General features: G+C 36.0%; 1 protein-coding gene and 1 long non-coding RNA gene across 10 annotated transcripts in view; one reads left to right on the forward strand and one right to left on the reverse strand.

Annotated features, from left to right (window-relative positions):
• Positions 1 to 24286, reverse strand: part of dennd2da (DENN/MADD domain containing 2Da) — a 47525-nt gene that overhangs the window by 20860 nt on the left and 2379 nt on the right. For 2 of the 5 annotated variants that reach the window (XM_073909854.1, XM_073909855.1), the window contains 3 exons: positions 2772 to 2828; positions 2588 to 2665; positions 2417 to 2494 (listed from right to left, as the gene is read on the reverse strand). In XM_073909854.1, the coding sequence (XP_073765955.1) occupies positions 2417 to 2494; positions 2588 to 2665; positions 2772 to 2828 (213 nt within the window). Of the gene's footprint in view, positions 1 to 2416; positions 2495 to 2587; positions 2666 to 2771; positions 2829 to 2950; positions 3089 to 18800; positions 19192 to 24286 lie in introns of those variants that run through there. The other 3 variants (XR_012383841.1, NM_001430991.1, XM_073909856.1) reach the window with 3 other exon arrangements.
• LOC101886593 (uncharacterized) overlaps positions 17217 to 24286 on the forward strand; it is a 35986-nt gene continuing 28916 nt past the window's right edge. For 2 of the 5 annotated variants that reach the window (XR_012384139.1, XR_012384140.1), the window contains exons 1-2: positions 17258 to 17564; positions 22963 to 23113. This is a non-coding gene — a long non-coding RNA (uncharacterized lncRNA). Of the gene's footprint in view, positions 17565 to 17995; positions 18048 to 18355; positions 18440 to 19115; positions 19205 to 22962; positions 23114 to 24286 lie in introns of those variants that run through there. The other 3 variants (XR_011016541.2, XR_012384138.1, XR_012384141.1) reach the window with 3 other exon arrangements.

Consider the following 24286-nt stretch of genomic DNA (forward strand, 5'->3'; position numbering starts at 1 on the left):
GACAGGTTATGCCTTAAAGACGTTAATAGTTTATTTTTCCTCACATATTTTGCCTTCGAATATGAAATGCGGCTTGTTGACCACATTTAGCATAACTTATTTCTTTGTCCCAATGAAATTAAGTTTAGTTCCTAAAGATTCATTGAAAATCCCCCTTTCAGATGCTAATGATTTAACATGAAGCAAGCAATTTTTTTTTTGCTGCCTTGGTCAGTTATTTTATGTAAAAGTGATTTTATTTCAATTTCTTTTCCAGACTAAATAAAAGTGCACTCTGGTTCAAGATACTTGTTATACACTCACTGGCCTTTTTATTCGGTACACCTTACTACTACTGGATAGAACCCCCTTTTTTGCCTTCAGAACTGCTTTAATCCTTCATGGCATAGATTCAACAAGGTACTGGAAATATTCCTCAGAGATTTTGATCCATATTGACATGATAGCATCACGCAGTTGCTACAGATTTGTCGGTTGCACATCCATGTTGCAATCTTCCGTTCCACGACATCCTAAAGGTGCTCTATTGGATTGAGTTCTGGTGACTGTTCTGATTCTTACACCATCCCCACCACCAGCAGCCTGAACCGTTGATACAAGGCAGGATGGATCCATGCTTTCATGTTTTTGCCATCAAATTCTGACTCTACCATCCAAATGTCACAGCACAAATTAAGACTCATTAGAGGCAATGTTTTTCCAATCTTCTATTGTCCAATTTTGGTGAGCGTCTGTGAATTGTAGCCTCAGTTTCCTGTTCTTAGCTGACAGGAGTGGCACCCGGTGTGGTCTTCTGCTGCTGTAGCCCATCTGCCTCAAGGTTGGATGTGTTGTGCATTCAGAGATGCTCTTCTACATACTTTGGTTGTAACAAGAGGTTATTTAAGTTACGGTTGCCTTTCTATTAGCTGGAACCAGTCTGGCCATTGTCCTCTGACCTCTAGCATCAACAAGGCATTTGCGCCCACAGAACTGCCGCTCACTGGATATTTACTCTCTTTTTTTGGACCATTAGATTCACATTTTTTGAAGTACTCATGCCATGTTCAAAGTCACTTAAATCACCTTTCTTCCCCATTCTGATGCTCAGTTTGAACTGCAGCAGATCGTCTTGACCATGTATACATGCCTAAATGCATTAAGTTTGTGCCATGTGATTGGCTGATAAGAAATAAAGTGGCCAGTGAGTGTATGTCAATCAGTCTACAGGTTCCTTTTTTATTATTAATGTAAAAAAAATCCTGAAGACATTAATAATTCTACATTAGTAATTCAAGATACCTTTTAGACTCTATTTAAGGATAAATATGAGTTATCTTTATATATATATATATATATATATATATATATATATATATATATATATATATATATATATATATATATATAGTGAAAATATAGTCTTTATATATATATATATATATATATATATATATATATATATACAGTTGAAGTCAGAATTATTAGCCCCCCTGAATTATTACCGTCCCTGTTTATTTTTTCCCCCAATTTCTGTTCTGTTCTGGGAAGATTGTTTCAGCACATTTTTAAGCATAATAGTTTTAAAAACTTATTTCTAATAACTGATTTATTTTATCTTTTCCATGATGACAGTAAATAATATTTGACTAGATATTTTTCAAGACACTTCTATACAGCTTAAAGTGACATTAAAAGGCTTAACTAGGTTAATAAGGTGAACTAGGCAGGTTAGGGTAATTAGTCAAGTTATTGTATAACGATGGTTTGTTCTGTAGATTATAAAAAAAAACTTTGCTTAAAGGGGCTAATAATTATGTCCCAAAAATGTTTTAAAAAAATTAATAACTGCTTTTATTCTAGCCAAAATAAAACAAATAAGACTTTCTCCTGAAGAAAAAATATTATCAGACATACTGTGAAAATTTCATTGCACTGTTAAAAATCATTTGGGAAATATAAAAAACAAAACAAAAGGGGGCTTATAATTCTGACTTCCACTGTGTGTGTATATATATATATATATATATATATATATATATATATATATATATATATATATATATATATATATATATATATATATATATATATATAATATAATATAAGACTATATTTTCACAAAATTTACACTATAAACATGGAAGCCTGCGAGTAAAATGTTTCTACCTGTGTCTAAACTCACTTAACTCTCTTTCATGTTTGATGCAGACTCCAAAATGCTAGATCTTATTTTTGACCCAAAACTAAACTTAAATAGCCTACTACTACTAGTGACCACTACCTGCTCTACATCATCAGGTCTGAAAACAGTAGCCTATTTATAGCACATATCAGAAGTCGACCTTCTTTACTACCCTAAACTGACTAAAGGAATCGAATGTGTTGAGGAAACTCCCTGTTTCACTTCAGTATATTCAACAAGTGAAAGTCTTACCTTTGTTGGTATCAATTCCTCCATCTGAGAAAGCTCGTCTTTTGTCTAGATCACTGGGACCATCTTCATGAGACCTTTCTATCGGCCAAGATGATCAGCATCAATACGTTTTTCTTACAGTCTATTTACAAAGCAGAGCAAATATCGATATGTAAAGAAAGGTGTGCTTACGTTCACGTCGATCATTTCTGAAAGAAGAAAATAATCTCCTCCTGAAAGGATTTTCCCCTTCATCAAGTGCTGGTCTCACTGTGTATATAAGACAAATCAATCTTTGATTATCTTGAAACATATAATACTTCATACATTTTCCTTTTTTTATTGATTATTAAAATACATTTCAACTCGTACTTACTCTTAGACCGCATGGAGGAGAATGTCCAGGTTTTATGGGATGATGTCATTGTGTCACCTACACCAAAAACAAACACACTTACTAATCGAGTGTCACCCTCTATCTAGTCATATGTCCATTAATATCACAAGAACTCCATTACGATTTGACTATAATTGTTTTTTCAGACAGAGTCTTGCCTTTCAAATGTGAGAAACTTCCCAAGTTTTTTCCCAAGAACCAAGGTCAGAGTCTATTGACTTGCAAAGTAAATATTAACTCAGACTCTTCGTCACTAATGCAAAAGAGTCCAGACACACCCTTTATGTCAGGTGTACAGAGATCACAGATATTAACGACAGGCTTCACATATTTCCATTGCCACTTAACACCAATTCTGTTTTTGGTAACACTTCAGTTTGGAAACCAAATGTTATTCATATTACTTTAATATTGGCTGTTTATTAGTACTGAACAATACAGGACTATGTCAGATTCCACCATGCCTGAGCTTAACAGCTCATAATTATTATTATGCTGAAAATTAAATGTTTGAGGCAAATGTCATAATTAATAGTTGGGTAATATTGTGAATTGGTCCCCAAACCAATGTGTGACCTTGTTCTTTATTTACTTCATCGGATAGTTCTTCCAGAAAGGAAGATCTATTTACTGTTTATTCATTCTTTTTTTTTTTAAACCTGTATGAGTTTTCTTTTTCCACAAAAATAGAGATTTTCAAGATTGATAAAATTTTTTAGATTTGATAGTACACATTAAATTCTATTATGGGTAAACAAACAAAAAAAAGTCAACTGCAACATTCAGCTGTTTGTTAAACTGATTTATCTATTCCAATGTAACTTCTTTTGTGTTCAGCAGGAAAAAAAAAACTGCCAGATTGGGTGAAATGTTGGTTAAATTCTCCATTTAATATTTGTATGTGTTTTTAAAAGCCTATTGCAAATATTAGACGGATTAGTTCACCACCAGAAAAGAAAAATCTAATATTGAATTAATCACCTTTATATTGTTCCAAACCCTTGAGACCCTTGTTTGTCTTTAGAACACAAATTAAAATATTTAAGATGAAATCCAAAAGCTCAAAAAATGATGTTTACTGTTTGTTCAAACTATTTATGAGCTGAAATAGCACAGTTGTTGTTGTTTGAGCAGGTTCATAGTTTTATGCTCAATCTAGTTCAATTTCATTCATTTATTTATTTTCGGCTTAGTTCCTTTATCAATCTGGGGTCGCCACAGCAGAATGAACCGGCAACTTATCCAGCATATGTTTTACGTAGCGGATGGCCTTCCAGCTGCAACCCATTTCTGGGAAACACCCATACACTTCCATTCACACATAAATACTACAGACAATCTGGCCTACTCAATTCACCTATAGCACATGTATTTGGACTTGTGGGGAAAACCAGAGCATCCGGATGAAACCCACGGGAACACTGGGAGAACATGCAAACTCCACATAGATATTCCAACATACCCAGCCAAATTTCGAACGAGCGAACTTCTTGCTGTGAGGTGAGATCACTATCCACTGGGCCACTGTGCTGCCCTCCTGTTAAATTTGTAAAAACTAATGTGTTAACTTAAAATAACGTAATTCCTTAATGTTGTCCCAACACAAATTGAGTGTGTGGAACCCAGCATTTTACAGTGCATGCCCCATAGACAGCAAGGGTCCAGAGACATTTAAAGTTTAGAAAAGGAACGAAAAACATTTCCAAAACATTCCATATGACTTCAGTGGTTCAACTTTAGTCATACGTAGCTCCAAGAACATTTAGTCAGGCAAGGTGAGCGTTTACAGAGTCTGCAACGCAACATGCGACACTCAAAAAAGTGACTCTTGTTGCTTGTTCAAACTTAATTACTTCTAATGAGTTGAAACAATATAATTCTAAAAAAATTTTTTTTTGGCCGGGCAACTTAACTGTTTTGTTTAACCAACTTAGATTAAGTAAACTCAATCATTTTACAAATTTATGTTTGTTTTTTACATTCATTTATGTTTGAATGGAAGGAATTGTGTGGAACGCAGCATTCTTTACAGTGTAAAGTCAAAACAAATATTTAACTACTTATTTTTAATGAGCTGAAACAACACAATTCTTGGTTTTTTTTGGGGGTGTACAACTTTATTTGCCCCTTTCACACATACAGACCTTTCCAGAAAATAAAAGCCTTTCAATATTTTTCCAGACACATTTAGCTGCTAGATGTTAGTCAGATAACGTTTCTATGTTCCTTCTAAATTTCAACTGTGTAAAAAAGTTATCGACAAAATGCTTATGATAAGCCGTCGTTTGTTTACCTTCAAGCTCTGACGTGTGTGCACGTAAAGCAGCTGGTGAGCGCCAACACACACACACATATTCTGTACAGCTCGACATGTGAAAGTGTTCCTCCATGTTTTCATCGAAGTTGTTCACAATTCTGATCCATCCACAGAGTTTGTAATGTAGTCAAATATTTACTAATACAAAGCCAGCCGTTTATAGGTCATTTATGGTCAAAGATGTCAGAATTTACTGGCATTTTGGATTGTATGTGTGAATGTTTTTTTCCGGAAAAAAATTTGTAACGTCCACTCCTGTGTGCAAAGCGCTTCTATGAATTTATTGGTAATGTCGTTCCTGATATTTTCCGGGTATTTAACGGTATTATTGTGTGAAAGGGGCTATTGTTTTATGTTCAATCAACTTAAAATTTTAAAAAGCATTAAGTTAATGATTTGTGTTGGGGTGACATGAAAGGATTGTGTGAAACCCAGCATTTTTTTACAGTGTAGCATCATAATGCCCATAGTAAACGTGCACCCTGATCTGATGGAAAAATATAGAAATATGGAAAATATAGGCAAACAAGGTCCTTTTTACTGTGCCACATGAAAGTGTTCTTGGAGCTTTGTGACATTACAATTTTATAAGTCAATTTGGAATGTTTTGAAAATGTTTTTGTGTCCTTTTCTTTACTTTGAACATATTGGGAACCTGTCTATGGAGGATGAGAGCTCTCGGATTTCATCCAAAATATCTTAATTTGTGTTCTGAAGATAAACGAAGTTGTCAGAGGATTGGAACGACATGAGAGTATTTAATAACAGAATTCCTTCATTTTTGGGTGAACTAATCCTTTAAATGTCCTGTGAAGTGCTTTGAAATGTGCATTTTATATACAATGTGTGACGTAATCTCAACCTAAACACGAAGATAGAGTGGGGCATTGTGTAGCTCCTCCCCTTTAAAAAACAGCCAATAGCGTTTTATCTCCGCTTGCCAGTTAGAGTGGTTAAGCTTTGCATCAAATGAAAAGCAAATGAGAAGCCCTTTGAAGGGGGCGGGGCATGGCAAACACTAGAGAGCATTTGATTGGTCCCAATTCTGACTAGAAACTGAAGTATGAGGTGACGCTAATAAAATCATTGTTCAATTTTAAAGCAGAAGTGACAAACTTCAAGCTTTACGTGTTTATATCAGATTTACATTTTCTAAACACACATTTTTCACACTGTTTTAGAGCACACTAGCTTATAGATATCTCAAAAACTAACAATACTGATAGCAACTCAAAAACTGTATTTTAAATTGATGGGAGCTCTAATGAATAGTTCCTGTGCACCAGAGACGCAAGCCTGACAAGATGAACTTATAGGAACATTTTAACTGGTTTGCTTAGAAACTGCAACACTTGTGGGCCGCAATACCACAGGAAGTAACAGCATTGTGGTGGCCTTTTTAGGGAGGTCGAAGCATCAGCACTTATATCAGAGCCAAAAGTCATGTTCGCGAAACCATCTTTAACATACATACAGTACCCATGCAATGAAGCCACATGCAAGTGCAAGTTTTGTACATCCTGTTTGCACACATCTAGTGTAATGTAGTCATTTAAAAGAGAGGAAATGTGAATACCTGTTATACGCTTGAAAAAAATCTGTTTATTAAAAATAAGTGATTGGTTTATGTGCACAATGTTAGACTAACTGGGACTTGTCGCTATATTTTCGCTCTTTTGCTGATATGTTTACCTTTTGTTGTCCTCATTAGTCGCTATAGATGTAAGCATCTGCTAAATATGCATTGTGGAATTTTGTTATCTGCTCTGACAACTTTCAATAAATTATTTTACTCTGTAGTTTAATAAAGTGACTTTTATTGACATTTGTTTGTTTTATTGACAATATTTAGTTTTAAACTAAATCTTGTATTAGAAAGATACACTCATTGGCCACTTTATTAGGTACACCTTACTAGTACCAGTATGGACCCCCTTTTGCCTTCAGAACTGCCTTCATGCTTCGTGGCATAGATTCAATAAGGTACTGGAAATATTCCTCAGAGATTTTGAACCATATTGACATGATAGCATCACGCAGTTGCTGCAGATTTGTCTGCTGCACATTCGTGATGCGAATCTCCCGTTCCAAAGGTGCTCTACTTGATTGAGTTCTGGTGACTGTGGAGGCCATTTGAGTACAGTGAACTCATTGTCATATTCAAGAAACCAGTCTGAGATGATTCTGTGGTCATAAAGGGATGGACATGCTCAGCAACAATACTCAGGTAGGCTGTTTAGACATGATGCTCAATTGTTACTATTGGGCCCCACACCATTACACCACCACCACCACTAGCCTGAACCGTTGATACAAGGCAGGATGGATCCATGGTTCTATACATGTTGTTGATGCCAAATTCTGCCCCTACCATCCAAATGTTGCAGCAGAAATCAAGACTCATCAGACCAGGCAACAATTTTTTCCAATTTTCTAATGTCCAATTTTGGCGAGCCTGTGTTTTGGTGAGCCTCAGTTTCCTGTTCTTAGCTGACAGGAGTGGCACCCGGTGTGGTCTTCAGCTGCTGTAGCCCATCTGCCTCAAGGTTGGACGTGTTGATCGTTCAGAGTTGCTCTTCTGCATACCTCAATAATAACGAGTAGTTATTTGAGTTACTGTTGCCTTTCTATCAGCTTGAACCAGTCTGGCCATCCTCCTCTGACCTCTGGCATCAACAAGGCATTTGCGCCCACAGAACTGCCGCTCACTGGATATTTTCTCTTTTTCGGACCATTCTCTGTAAACCCTAGAGATGGTTGTGCATGAAAATCCCAGTAGATCAGCAGTTTCTGAAATACTCAGACCAGCCCGTCTGGCACCAACAACCATGCCACGTTTAAAGTCACTTAAATCACCTTTCTTCTTAGTTCTGATACTCGGTTTGAACTGCAGCAGATCATCTTGACCGTGTCAAGTTGCTGCCATGTGATTGGCTGATTAGAAATTTGCATTAATGATGAGCAGTTGGACAGGTGTGCCAAATAAAGTGGCCAGTGAGTGTATAATATGTGGATATAATTCCATACACTAACTATTTAGAAGCATTGAACTGTCATTATATTGTCCTGTAATCATTGACTTCCATAGAATTTGTTTTTCCTACTATGGAAGTCAATGGTTACAGGTTTCAGCTTTCTTCAGAATACCTTCTTTTGTTTTCAACAGAATAAAGAAACTCACAAAGCCTTGGAACCACTTGAAAGTGAATAAATTCACAACCCACAACTGTAAGTAGATGCATATTGTAAATAAATTAATGTTTTAGTTCAGCAAACTGTATTAAATGATCAATGTAATAAATGTACAATTAAATGTACATTAATCATTTATCATGTCAGAATAATTTATATTTCTCTTTATCAAACAATCCTCTTTTAACATTGATAATAATATGACATTTCTGAGCTCAGCATATGAGAATGATTTCTGAAGGATCATGTGATTTTACTGAATTTTAAATTGTAGTACATATTTTAATATTTAATAATAATTTGCCATAAAATTCTTGTTTTTTATATTTGAAGTGTTGCATTGTCCCTATTATTATTATTATTATTATTATGTGTTATATAACTCTTATTAATCATTAATTTTGCTTTGTATAGAGTTCTGGTAAAGCTTATGTTTATTTAAAAGAAGAATCTCCATCCTCTCCCATACGTTTATTGCCATGTTTTCGTGAAAGACGTGGTTATGAGTATACTCTGGGTCTTTTTATAGCGTACTGTATTCCCCACAGGATGACCTCAGGTCAGCAGTAGGTCTTCCTGTTGCCCCAGTGACTCCGTCTCAGCAGTAATGTGGGAATATTTTGAGGATGCACTTCATAACTCTTGCATGTGGCCGTTATTCCAACCTAGCATAGACGTTGACTTGGATCTTCAGATTCAGATAGGGGCTGCATGCTGTTGGGTCCCACAATTTAAGTGTGGATTTGGAAACTTGTAGGATGCTATTAAAAGAATCTCAATGGCAAAATAAACAAGTCTGATCAATTAAGGGGAGACACAAACACAATTTATTTTCAGTGTAATGAGGAGAAAACATCCAACACACACTTAAAAGGATAGTTCACCCAAGACTGAAAATTCTGTCTTCATTTACCTGTTCCAAACCGGTTTGACTTTCTTCTGTTGAACACTAAAGAAGATATTTTGAAGAATGTTGAAAATCTGTAACCATTGACTTCTATTATTATTATTCCTACTATGGAAGTCAATGGTTTCCATTTTTTAACATTCTACAAAATATCTTATTTTGCGTTCAACAGAAGAAAGAAACCACTTAAGCATGAGAAAGAAGTGATCACATTTTGGGTTCCTTTTCTTTCCTTTGAACATTTCGGGACCCTTGATGTTTATATTGGTGTCTTGAGTGCACTATCCAATGATAAACGAAAAGAGGGTGGGACATAAATTAGCTCCTCCCCTTTAAAATAATCAACCAATATAGTTTTGCTTTATCACAGCTGTGCTAATGAGAGTGGATGAGTTCAAGCGCATCAAATGAAAAGCAATGTCTGATACTACAGAGCATTTGATTGGTCAAGATTTGATGAGAAACTGAAATATGGAAGACTACAAGCTTACATGCTTATATCTGTTTTATTTCTTTTAAGTGCAAATTTTGTCACGGTTTTGTATCACATGGCTTATAGATATCTTTGAAGACTAACATACTAATACTAATATCTAAAAAATGTTACTTTAATTTCACTGCCCCTTTAAGTGTTCCTTTTTTTGCACTTTATCAATTTGTGTCTGTAGATTTCTATTATAATCCGTTTTTTAGGAGTTTGTCTCTCGCACTGAGCCGTAAATATTTACCTCAACAGCTCTTAGATACAAATAAAAAACTACGACTCTAACATGCCAGAACAAAACAAGAATTTTGAATCTGACTCAGATTGTTGTGCCTTTTAATATTTATGCAAATCAACACATTTAATTAAGTAAAGTCTCAGTTGTGTATTGTTTTTTTGTTTTTGTTTTTGGTAATACAAAAAAAAGCAGTTTTTAATGTAATCAATCAGCTAGGGGGCAGTATGATGATGACTACTACTTTTGAACCCTATTCACCTGCTGTGTTTCGCATTAAAGCAAGTGGTGCTCACTGCAGAGCCATTTGGGCAGAGCAGAGCTCCAGCGAGGGTGAGCATGAGCTCTCGCTCCTCCTTTCTTGCACTTCTTCTACGAGTGATGTCACTGGGGGTGGGGTTAGGGGTGGGGTTGGTGTACGCATTAAAACAGCTTATAGGAGGAGGAGCGAGAGCTCATGCTCCCCCTCGCTGGAGCTCAGCTATGCTCAAATGGCTCTGCAGTGAGCACCGAGGGGTCCTACACTATTATGTCTCTTTTTACAAGATGAAAAATGTGCATGTGAAGTTTCAGCTCAATTTTTCACCTTTTTTTTTAAAGACACTTTGAAATTGTCTCTTATGCTGTGTTCACACCAGACGCAGTGCTACTGCTAGTTGTGCGTTAATAGCAATAGTATCTGGATGCAGCCTTTATGAAGCAAGCTGAGATTGCATCACTATTGGGACCAGTAAGTGCATCACACAATGCACTTAAATAGAGTGAGTGATGTCACTGTGACGGGTAGGGTTAGGGGTGGGGTTAGGTGAGCCCATTAAAAAGCATTGGATGCAGCACAGATTGCACTGCACCATGTCTGCATCCAGACCCCTCTCGTAAATAGACGGGTCAACATTTTGAGTTTGCTCACTTCATTCGTGCGTGAAATTCATTAGCCAGCCTGGTGAAAGGGGTGGTTCTTTTTTCTCAAAAGGTGACCTTTTTGCAGTTATTCGCCTTATGTTCTGTTTAATAATGAGATTTGAAGACTGCATTTTAGTGACATTTTAAGCTCTATTTTTAGCTGGACTAGCTTGTTGGATTGGCTTGTTGGATGGTCATCATAACCACGCTTTTTAAGGTACCAAAAGTTTGTTGAATATATAGAATGAAGAAATAAGAACAAATACTTTTTTTTTTAAATCCAGATTTATCATATATTATTAGAAAAAAAGGAGTTTAAGTTTAAGTTAAAAAAAAAAAAAAAAAGTTAGCCTATTGTAATTTATTGGGAAAATAACAAACTGGCCAGCATATTCAACTTTCCTTAATCAGAATTTGGCCTTCTGAATAATAATTTAAAATAATAACGTAATAATATTAATAATGTAGAGCTTAACTTTCATGGATGATAAAAATAGCAGTATTAAAAGTATTAGTAATAAAATTAATTTTAACATGGGCCACTTTTGGTGCTACAAACCTTTTTACTGGTATTTTTTCCTTTCAAGAATAAGGTCCAAGATTCAAAATGAAAGGGCTACTTGTACTGAAAGATGACTTTACTTTCGTCATTTTGTATGTTTTCTTGCACAGGTGGATGTTGAATAACTGTTTAGATTCATTAAAATCCTTCTTCGGTGGGTTATTTTCCCATTTTATTACGACACAGCAGTCAAATGTGCTCATGTTTGGGACCATAATGGACCTTTTTATCAGTGGGGGGCTGGGTCTTTCGAACCACCCGAACCCACCCTGGATACAGGCCTGGAATAGCTGTGTTAATATGCTTTAGGAAGGCTGAAAAACAGTGTATATTTCAATCCATTAGATCCTTTTAGAGGTGCACCCAGCTTTGTGTTAGTTTATCAACTCCTTCAGAAACTGTACCTGGATGATGGAAGCTTTCAGCAGTGCTACAGACTGAGCCCAGCCCAGTTTGATGAGCTGTTATGCGGAGTCGGCAAGAGGATTTACCCTCGGGACACTAACAACCGGCACCACGTCATAATCACGTCCCTACAAGAGCAAGTTTCTGATAGGTTAACGCAGCACGAATGTCTGTTGAAGCGATCCACGTGATTTGTGAGTTAAGTTCGTCAAACGATCAACTTGCGTCGATTCATTCACTGGAATTGCGTCACTTGAGATGCCTCATTCACGCAAATCATGCCGCTGGATGTCTATTCATTGACTTAACATGTAAATCACTCGTGCTTGATGCTTCATCCGCATTTGGTGTGAACGCAGCATTAGGCTTTGATCTTAATTTTGCCTTTTTTGTGAGTTTCCAAAAATGTGTCAGCATAGTGGCAGATTCAAAAACAAGACTAAGGATCCTATGCTAATGAGGGAGAGATTGTCGCTAATTCGCTTGTTAGGTCATGACGTATCGGTCCAAGCTGCTGTTCATTTTATTATTATTATTATAATTATTTTTTTAGGGTTTTCACCTTTATTTTTGATAGGAAAGTATAGATAATTGACAGGAAAGCATGGGGAGCAGAGAGAGGGGAAGGATCGGCATAGGACCGCGAGGCGGAATCAAACCTGGGTCGCCGCGAGCACCGGAGTGCATGTGTCGACGCCCTAACCACTACACCACTAGCGCCAACGACAATCAGTTTTAAATAATTTTTATGTTGAGTTTTGGATTAACATCACTTATTTTTTGTTTTTTGAGTTCGGCTGTCTTTCAGACTAAACTGTTCAAGGAATTTCAATACAAAAGGAAAAAATGGCTTTCGTCAAAATCAAAGTGTTTCTGCAGGCTGTTTGTATCCAGTATGATTATAAAAAATACAATTAATTATTTTTTTACCACTAGAAGCTGGTTATATTCAAACTGTTGCCACACAGCTGTGTTTAAACCCCTTATAAAAGTGATTTGTGCATAATAGGTGCCCTTTAAAGGTGTCATGAACTCTAATCATTTATGGCTGTGAACTGGATAAACTGTCTGACTGTTGGGAAAAGGGGAATCTGTCCTCCTCATTCACTCCACCTCCAAACATCAATCAATCTCTCTAACTCCACCATTCACTCACCCACTCTTTCTCGCTCTCTCATTATTCAAAATTAAAGGCCCTTCATCATGTGGGCAGTGTGGTTGGCCAATAGATCAAATCTTGCTGCACAGCTGTTTTTTTATCCAACAGCTCATTAACACTGATCTCAAACCACGCTTCATCTCTTTTGTTCAGTCTATTTAAAAAATAAATCCCAACTCAGTGATGACCTCAGAGCAGTCTTTATCTCAAAATATACTTTCAAATCGTCTTTTGAAAGGTAATATTGACTAAGTAGCTCAGAGGAATGCATTTCTCTTTAAAAGAAGGCTTAGGAAACAGATGTTCCAGCGTGTCTCACGCAGCAAAAACACACTCTGACCGAAAAAAAAGATGCTTGCTGGAATAACCTGCATTTAAAAGAAGGGACAGTTCACTCAAAAATGAAAATTCTATCAACATTTACTCACCCTCTTGTTATTTCAAACCGGTTTAATAGTCTTTATTTTGCTGAGAACAAAAGAGGATTGTTGTGTGCAGTTTATGGTTACCATTGACTTTTTTCCCCCACATTGTGGAAGTCAGTGGGACAATCAGCTGTTTGGCTACCAGCGTTCTTCAATATCTTTTTGTGTTCAACAGAAGAAACTACAAGTTTGGCACAATTGAAGGGAGAGTACATAAAAAAAATATTTTTGCTGCTTATTCAAACTACTTATATAAAATGAGCTGAATCAACACAACTCTTGAGTCTTTTTAGGGACAACTTAATTGTTTTATGTTCAATCCACTTTACTTTATAAAACAAGTTAACTTAATCGATTTCATTCATTCCTTTTCCCATTTATTAGGAGCTGCCACAGTGGAATGAACCGCCAACTAATCCAGCATATGTTTTATGCAGCGGATGCCCTTCCAGCTGCAACCTAGTACTGGGAAACACCCATACACTCTCACATGTGCACAAACACTTATACACTACGGCCAATTTTGTTTACCCAATTCACCTATAGCACATGTCTTTAAATTGTGGGGGAAACCGGAGCACCCGGCGAACACAGTGAGTCCCAGTCGGGACTCAAACCAGCAACCTTCGTGCTGTGAGGCACCAGTGCTAAAAAACTGAGCCAATGTGCCACCCCCATAAATCGATTTGTGTTGAGACAACATGAAGAAATTGAGTGGAACCCAGCATTTTTGCAGAGTACATTTTTTTCAGAGTACCTTTTAATGAGGTTGCAGTGCTTTTCTGGAGTTGGTTTTAACCTTCATTAGTTAATTCTGTTGTGAAGATTATCTTTTACTAAATAAGATTAATAACCGAGATCAAAACATTGTTCACTTCTTAAAATTAAGAGACAATAATCCATGATTTCATGTAATATAGATATAGACTATTGTAATGTGGCTTTCCCAAACACTGATAAATCCAACACAATCTCACGGCAATTCGTAACTTTTTCATTTAGTGGCTAATTCGTATGAATTCGTACGATCTAATTCGTACAATTTAGTACGATTTGCTTATCCCCCAATGACGGTTGGGGTTAGGGGTGGGGTCAGGTGCCACGCCTCCTTTTTAAAATCGTACCATTTTGTACGACTGAACTCGTACGAATTTGTACGAATTAGCCACTAAACTGGCAAATTGTAAAATACTTACGTTTTCTCTTGAGATCAGGCTGATAAATCAGTTACAACTTGTGTAGAGAAAAAAAGATGCATTGAATCAATTACCCCAATTTTAATTTCTTTGCTTTGGTTACCGGTTAGGTATCAGATAGGTTGCAAGGCCCTAGTAATAGTTCCTTTTTATTAAACGGTCTTGGGCATTTTGTAAGATCTTGAGATCTGCTGACAAAATGTTGCTCCAGGTAATGCATTCCCATCAGGCCCCTCAACAGCCGGCCCTTAGCTATGGAATAACCTTCCATTATGCATTCACTCTGCCCCCACTGTGTTCACATTCATAATGGATTTGAAGAGGCATTTTTATTTCATGTAACACTAAAGGCTATAGTAAATGTTAAGTAAAGTGTTTTGACAGTTGGAAAGGCAAATTATTTTAGCCCATTTTTTGTGGCAATCAGCAAAATACCTCCTATTATGTTACAAATAAGAAACAATGATATGGGTTTTGAAGTAACAACGTTTGCCATATCCGAATGTCATGTATTTAGATTTAAGTGTGTCAAAATAAACTACAAAATACAGCCACTATAAATGTATCAAAATAAAATACTGTTTTTTTGTCTTTAAAAAAAATGAAGGATGAAATTTCTTTGCAAACCTTCCTTCAATAGGCCTATTGTGTCAACCCCTTTACCATTAAATTGACTTAGGGAAGTAAACAATGTTTGATAGCAATAACTTTTTCACCTATAGGGGAAAGTTGTGGCCTGGTTATTGAGTTGGACTTGTAACCCAAATGTAGCTTTTGTGACTCTGAGTTACAAACTACAATCCATCTGTTATATGTACAGCAAACTCATTCCCCCAAGATTCTTTCAGTTCTTCTTTAACTCAAAGAGTCTCGGTTTTTCCTCTTAAAAACACCAGTGCATCATATTTAGGTGTTTTATATTTCTAAAGTTTCTTTGCAATTTCACCTGTAGCACTGACACAGAGAATGATGAAGTTCTCAAGCTCTTAATCTTGTTCTTCAGGACTGATATTTTATATTTTATCCCATTTCTTAAGCAAAGATACTAAAATTGTACACTATCATCCATTATATATTCATGGTCTTAGCATTGCTCGGTACACTATTTTCAATGGTTGTTGACTTGCTCCTGAATATACCCTCACCATTTGTCTGTTACTTTTTAAGCATAATTTCTATCCATACTCCAATCATTGACCACCTTCTTAAAAAATAATCAGTTTCTGTTCTGATCTCAATCTTAGGCAAATAACTGCATAAGAACCAGAGGCCCCATTTTTAAGATGTCATCATGTACTGTAGACTTCTTGCGAAGTATTTCACATTATTTTGAAACTACAAAAATACAAGGCACTAAAGTATTTTGATCCAAAATATTAAGCCATATTCATCAAACTTATCAAATACAGATGACAAAATACTACTTTTGTATTTGAAATACATATTTGAAATTCATGTATCATAAATACTGCCCATCCCTGCCAGTGGCAATAGTCTGTGTTCAAGTTCAAACCTTTTCAAGAGCACAAACCCTAAACGTTAGTGACACTATAGTGATTAAAAACCACAACATATGTGAAGGACATTGTTGGAAGCTTCCTGAAGAAGTTTTGAGTGTAACGGCAGCATATTTAATGAATATCTTTCAAAATATCTGAACAGCTTGCAATTTGTGACATTTTTTACAGAAAGTAAGAAGTTTGTCGCATTCCCCCACTCCTCACAGCCAATCACAATATTTATGGGTTCCTTTAAAGAAGCCGAAAGTAGGGCCTGCGGGCCAAAGTTGGCACATGGTAAGCTTTGATTTGGCCTGCCATCCCATCAGACAAGAGAGGGTAAATTTTGGGAGGGTTGGGAATGGTTAATACCTTTACTCCATATTGTCATTTCTAATTTAACGAAAACTTTCATTTGTTTGTTTTACTTTAACGTACAAAAAAACTTACTTTAAATGTTTCAATAATATGTTGTAAATTATTATTATTATTTTTGTAATGAACATCCTGTTGCTCAACGGATACACCACAACACAGAAATCCTCAGTAAGCAAATCAAGACAAAGGCAGGTGCAGCTTGACTAGTGCATTCGCCATTTGTGCTTTAAATGGAATTCCCATTAAAATAGGTTACCTATAAAGCGTAAAAAAAAATGCATAGAATGCATTACTTAATCTGATTAAAACCATTCATTCATTTTCTTTCGGCTTAGTCCCTATATTATTCAATGGAATGAACCGCCTACTTATCCAGCACGTTTTACGAAGCGAATGCCTTTCCAGCCACAACCCATCTCTGGGAAACATCCACACACACTCATACACTACGGACAATTTAGCCTACCCAATTCACCTGTACTGCATGTCTTTGGACTGTAGGTGAAACCGGAGCACCCGGAGGAAACCCCCGCGAACGCAGGGAGAACATGCAAACTCCACACAGAAACACCAACTGACCCTGAGACAAGGCTCGAACCAGCAACCTTTTAGTTGTGTGGCGACAGCACTACCTACTGCGCCACTGCTTCACCCCTTAATTAAAGTCATGTTTCTATGATGTAGCTTGATATATTTACCTTCAGCCCACGGCTCTCAATCAAGTTTGGTATTTGACCCTCACCCTTTATAACAAAAAAGTTTGGGCACCCCAGCTTTAAATCTATCTGTCAAAATATTTTCTTCTTCAGAGCATGCGCACAAACGTCGCGTTTAAAGAAGCCACGAGCGCAGTATTTTCAGACTAACCGATCTTTTAAAATGCATGAATGTGCAGATACGTACTGACTAAAGGAGAGTGAAGCATTAATAGCTGAGCTGAAATCTGAGGAGTGCTCTACGGAGCTCAGCGGAGCGGATAACCTCAGTCAACCGACAAGCATGAACACGTGTGCGGTTCGCAGCCTCACCTTAAAGCAGGTCATTATTTAATGACTGTTTCTTCTGTCTGCACAAGAGCGCTGTTGTTCTACATGGCAAGCACTAAAGCAGGTAGTATTCAATGTTTTATGCACTATTGTGGACTGTTCTGCTCTTAACAATTCAATTCATCTTTATTTCTAAAGCGCTTTTTGCAATTTAGATGTTAAAGCAGCTTAATATGTAGACGGGGTGCCCAAACACAGTACTGGAGGTGCCAGTGTCCTGAAAAGTTCAGTTCCAAACCTAATCAGACATACATGAACTAGCTAATTAAGCTCTTACTAGGCTTTCTAAAAAACATCCAGGTGTGTTGTTGAGGCAAGTTGGAGAGCCTGGGCACCCCGAATTTGGGCACCCCTGACGTAGAACATCATAAAACAGTACATCCTATTTGACCCAATTTTCGTTTGGTCACCCATTTGTCGTTTTGCTTGAAGCACGCGTTATAAAATGGCAAGTCCAGTAAGTTCCTTCACGATTTTCTTTTATTTTTCTTTCAGGGGACTAAAAGGACCAACGTTTTCTCAAACCACTAGAGGGCACTTTAACAATGTATGGCTCAAGTTCGTGTCTATTTCTTATTTTTTCTTTTCATTTGAATATTGCCAAAGAACAAGCTTTCATGTATGGAGGTAGCAGGGATTGTGTTAAAAATGATATTTTCTGATATTCTACATAGCTATTTAACTTACAGTGTCCACTACAATGTACAGTGGACTTCCAGTACTTATCAGCGCTTATGTACAGTGTTATGATTTGAGGAAGTTATTTAGTTTTCACTGTTCTCTATATAGAAAATTCAAAACAGCAATATTTTGAGAGTGTTTCGTGTGTAAAATGTTTCAATGAATATGTTGCAGCAACAGCTCTGACTACGACTACCAGATTTTCCTGTAACTCGAGTCTTCCAACGGACTGTTTCTTAATGAGATCAACAACACAAAGTAGGCAAATATAAAATTTAGCTTGTGACATTTTCATTAATTGTCATTTATCCGATTATTTTCTTAGATAAAACATATTGATAATGTATATACACAAATAATTACATGCAATGACTATATAAAATCTGCATAATATTATAAACATAAACATGAAAGTGACCAATGTTAAACAATTCAAGAGTTTTTCTGTGAATCTCTTCATACAAGCATCACAATTTCTTAGAATTTCCTGTTGATCACCCTTTAAACACTTTCTAAACTACGACAACCTTTGACGGTTAACAGGTGTTTCTCTGAAATGAAAGCAAGCATTATGGATATCAAAGCATGCCACAGTAACACTGTGCTCAAGGTGACTTACCGCAGTGGAAACTCTTCCTCCGAGTTGTATCTTGAGAAGGCTGGAGATTTTCGGTTTGATTTGTTCAAATATTTACTGCATCACCTCAGTGTGTTAGCAAACAGATCCACATACGCGCAGTCATCCCATGCCAGTTTACCTGCTGAACCAGTTCTCTCTATTTTCTTTTCCACCTGGAGCAAGTCAGATCCTCTGTACCATGTGATTCCTTTTACCTTTTGTCCTCTCGCAGTCACTTCACAATGCTCTCTGCGAGTGTGTTTGCTTTGGTGTTTGAGTCTTGAATCACTTTACCGCGCTTCTGCTTTCATTTAGAGGAAGTGTTCAATGCAACAGGAGAACTGAAGCGGACTGGGGATTTCCTTTTTACAAACGCCGATACTTATCAGGCCTTTCTCTTACAGGTGCAGCACCACTAAATTAAGCTATAAGACACAAATTCTGTGCACTGAAATTTTAAAAATACTGTATCAACTGAAAGGCGACTGAAAATTTTAGGTTTCAGTTGCAGGCTTAGTGGTTAGCACTGTCGCCTCACAGCAAGAAGTTCGCCAGTTCAAGTCCCAGCTGGGCGAGTTGGCATATCTGTGTAGAGTTTGCATGTTCTCCCCATCTTGGTGTGGGTTTCCTCCGCGTGCTCCGGTTTCCCCCACAGTCCAAAGAAATGATGTTTAGGGGAATTGAATAAACTAAATTGGCCGTAGTGCATGTGTGTGAATGAGTGTGTTTGGGTGGGTCCCAGTTCTGGGTTGCAGCTAAAAGGGCATCCGCTGTGTAAAATATATGCTGGATAAGTTGGTGGTTCATTCCGCTGTGGTGACCCTTGATGAATAAAGGGACTAAGCCAAAGAAATGAATGAAATAGCACAGTTGTCACTGTGTGTGAATGGGAGATTGTACGAGGATGAAATATACCAACAACAACTGTAAAAGATATAGAATTATTGAGAATTTAAGGTTAAGTATTTAAGATGGAATAAAAAGTTAGTACTCAGTTATGTTAATAATAAAATACAATATTTGATAGCGTGGGTCTTTTGGGAGCTTTGTATTTTTTTATTCATATTTTATGGATTGTGATATTTAATTGTACATTTATTTTAACATGTATTTTAATTGCATTTTTCTTTAGGGTGACTTGTAACATTCTGTTCAGGGACTACATATTCTGGTAGATTTACAGAAATGTTTTTATTAACCCTTGTGAACTGTTCAAATGTACCACGTATTGTTATGTTAGGGATGAAAACAACCACTTAATTTAACTGCTGTAAAAATGCATCAGATAAATATTTTATTCAAAATGTTTTATTTTTTTGTTGCATAAATCTGTTAATCAACTTCAGTTGACAAAACTACTGAATTGTTAAGAAAACTAGAGAATTTTAACTTTTTAATTTTAATTTTTTTTATTTTTTTCAAATTCATAATTCATGTCACTGATTTGGTGAAAATACAACAACAAAATGACACATTTTTTTTAAATTAAAAAGTAATTGTGGACTGGATTTTTTCAAAGTCTTAGACATGAACGATTATTAGTAACAACATTGGCTTTGAATTGTTTTTTTTTATTGATTTTCATTTTTTCCTCCCTAATTTACTGTTGGTGGTTGTTTTTGCCTCATTGACTTCCATTCTAACCACATTTTTTTGATTGCAAAACCATTTCACCATATAATGATGCATTTTTGATTGTTGGTGGTTTTCTCTGTTGGGAAGAAGAACAATTTGTAATTTTTACTGTTGATCATAGGTTGGCACCATTAACCTTTTAGATAGGCCTGTGTGAAAAAATAAAGAAAAAAAAACGTAGTTTCCAGGTTTTATATAGAGTATAACAGCAAATTAGAATGTGTGTCTGTGAGGGTGAGAGTGACCTCTGAGCTCTTACCTTGATGTGTTTGAGAAAATCATAATATCCATCTCAGCTCTCAGAACTACATGAAGTAAACGAAAACAAAGACTGTATTTATGCACTATTCATTGTGGTTATAATGGAGATCAATGAGGCAAAAACAATGCATCAAAGGCAATATTGTTTCACATGTCCAAGGCTTTGATAAAAGGTTCAAATAAATCCAGTCCACATTTACTTTTAATATTGAAAAGACGTCATTTTGTTTTGTTTTTTCACCAAATCAGTGACATCATTTATGAATTTGGCAATTAACAAATATTTATCTGATAAATTTTACTGCTGTTTAATTTAGTGGATAATTTCATCCCTAACATAACAAAAGGGTAGTCAATTTGCCCAGACTGTATCATTGAGTTTTTAAAAAACCAAAGCATTTTCTCAGAATATGTGTTAAAATAAGATTTGTCACCAAAAATCATTCTGCTAGCTGAAACAAAGAAAAAAGACAAATTAAGACTCAAAATCACCCCAGCGTGGATGAAAACATCCTCAACAGTACAGAAGGGCTAACGTACAATGTCCCTAGTTAAACAAATGCAGACATGGCAGCTGCTGAATCATTCTTATACTTTGCCTTTCCATCTACACCCATTTAATGATTTTTCATTGCATGAATACTTATAGCGAGGGTTGTCACTTTCATTATTAATTTTCCTCTAGTGTTATTATTTAAGTAAAGTAATTATTTTCTTGGCAGACCTGTTCTAATTCTTATAATAAAACATCAAGTGTACTGGCTAATTTGGCAGAGAATAGCTATATATAAATGCACTTAGTAATATTTCATCATGTCACATTTTATATTAAGCATTTGCATAAGCAGGAATTAACAGGAGCTCGTAGAAATAAAGTGAACACAAACAGCTCACAAATTCAAGAAGGCGACATTTCTGAAATTGAATTAAAATTGTGGAGTGTTAAAATTCATGGAGTTGGTTTTATCTGTGCATGTTGCATCACAGTTCTGTTTCTTTTGCAGTGCTGAGACTTATAACCAATCAGTTACAAGTTTATTCTTTTAAGTGGATAATTTATGTGCAATTTCAAAGGCCCAATCCCAATTCTATTTTTGTACCCCTTTCTCTTTTCGAAATTTACCCATAAGAAATGGGACAGCACGTCATCATATGACATCGTGATCTCTTGCTTCATATGAGATCAGACAATCGTGACTGCTCTAGTTATTCCAGTTGCTTTATTTTTTAGTATTTATCTTCAAGAAATCACGGAAGGCATATATTATGTTATAATAATGATCTAATGTGGCAATAAGATCATAACTATACTGTGCATTTACTCAGTGGCCATATTCATCCATGTAAACACACCAAAAACAACATTAACAATATAGCAGACACTGTAAAAAGCTCATTCCCAGCCACTAGACTTTTCTGACAGGGTATTCGAGTGTCATCGAGTGTCAGAATATTGTGAGATTGCTGTACAGGAGTTATTATAGATTATAGAAGAAGTCTAGCAGTTTTTATTTTAGCGTTTTTTTTAAAGCATGACTGTAAAACATATATGCGCTTATGAATGTATTAAAACACATTCTTGTTTTTTGTAAAAATTTGTAATAATGACAAAAACTACGTCTAGGTGCAGCTATGCTGCCATTGTGGCTGGTGTATTCTGGGAAATTTTCTTACCCCTTGGTTTCGGTTGTGGTCCTGAAAAATCTCTGTTCGAAGGGCTATCTACCCCTTCCCCTTAGTCCTACGCCTTCAAGCTAAAGAGAATTGTGGCACCCTCAACCCTTCACAGGAACGCACAAAACGAGGAGAAAGGGAAGGGCTAAGGGGTAGAATTGAGATTGGGCCAAAGTTTGTGCTAATGCTACCTTTTTATTGTATTCTAGTTGATTAAACTTTAGGTGTGCTAGACAGTTGCCGTTATAGATGTAAAACAAAAGTCTAATAACGCCACAATATTTTTAATGGCCAGATTCAAAGTTGGTTTGATATTTATGAAAACATCTACTTTATTTTTTCAGGTATGGGGTTTAGATAATTTATCAGCCTGACTCCGTTTAGAAATTAATTTGTCGTTGAGAATTTGGGACTGATGTTTTGGACTGACATTTCCATTCAATGTTGCTTAAGCAGCATTTTTTGATGTTGTTGTCGACAGATGCCTTGGGAAACTATTGGAAGTTTTAAGTACATCCTTATTTGTAGAGTTCAGTTCCCCATTCTGAAATATTTCCATTAAATTATTTCTTAAATATTATTGTTATTTCAGAAACCTCACAGGATTTACTTCTGCCTCATGAATGAGTCCTTGGTGAAACACTGGACGCTGGGGAAGCACAGCAAATACAGAGAGCGAGAGAGAGAGAGAGAAAGAGAAGGAGTCTAGATCCTGATGGAAAACAAGAACAGTCACATAACAGGTCTGCCCGATCTCTAAACATTGCAGATATCAAAATTATATGCTTGCTTAATTATAGCTTATGCTAAATTACGTTGCTGAACAGCTAAAAATAAAATCATAAATATAATAATAATAATAATAATGATGATGGTGGCACAGTGGGTAGTACAGCAAGAAGGTCGCTGGTTCGACTCTTGGCTGGGTCAGTTGGCATTTCTGTGTGGGGTTTGCATGTTCTTCCTGTGTTCGCGTGGGTTTCCTCCAGATGCTTTCCCCCACAAGTCCAAAGACATGTGAATTGGGTAAGCTAAATTGTCCATAGTGTATACATGTATGTGTCAGTGAGAGTGTATGGGTGTTTGCCAGTGATGAGTTGCAGCTGGAAGGGCATCCGCTACGTAACATATATGCTGTATAAGTTTGCGATTTATTCCGATGTGGAAAAAAGGGACTAAGCCGAAAAGAAAATCAATGAATGAATAATAATAATTATAATAATAATTTATTTTAAGGTGCCTTTCTTTACACTCAAGTTTACCGTACAAGACAGCAAGGACAGTCAGTTTAGATGAAAAGAAAACAAATTTAAAGTCAAAATATAAGCAATTTAAAAAAACAAAAAAAATTATTAAAGTGTAAAATAATAATTAGTATATCTGATTATGTTATGCAAATATTATTGGCATTATATGGAGGGCTGGGTCTTGTTAAAAAAAAAAAAACTGATATAATACCAGTACCGATACTGTAAATTTGAAAATCAGATTACATAATACATCTCAATTAAATAGATTTCAGTTAAACAAGAGCAATTTCATGCAAGTTTTGTGAGGTTCACTGCTGCATCCTTACATTTCTTAATCACTTGGTTGTTTTTTAAAAAAATGAGCATGTGTGGTTTTTCAGGAGACATTCGGATCTATTTTAGCTATTGAAAGTTAGTACTGAATAAGTTTTCGATACTTTGTATTAAGGCGATTAATTCAGTACCTAAAAACTATTGAATTCGATATCCAGCACTAGTTATAAGTATTGTAACTAGCGACTAGTTGTTAGCAGCACTGGTGGATGTTAAATATTAAGGTTAATGAAACATGTTCAAATCTCTATACTGTTGTACATTTAACAATTTTACAATGAAAATCATGCTCAAGTTTAATGCAATGTGTTACTTGTTATTGTGATTTTGTAT

The sequence above is a fragment of the Danio rerio genome, chromosome 8, assembly GCF_049306965.1.
Source record: "Danio rerio strain Tuebingen ecotype United States chromosome 8, GRCz12tu, whole genome shotgun sequence".
Classification (NCBI taxonomy): domain Eukaryota; kingdom Metazoa; phylum Chordata; class Actinopteri; order Cypriniformes; family Danionidae; genus Danio; species Danio rerio.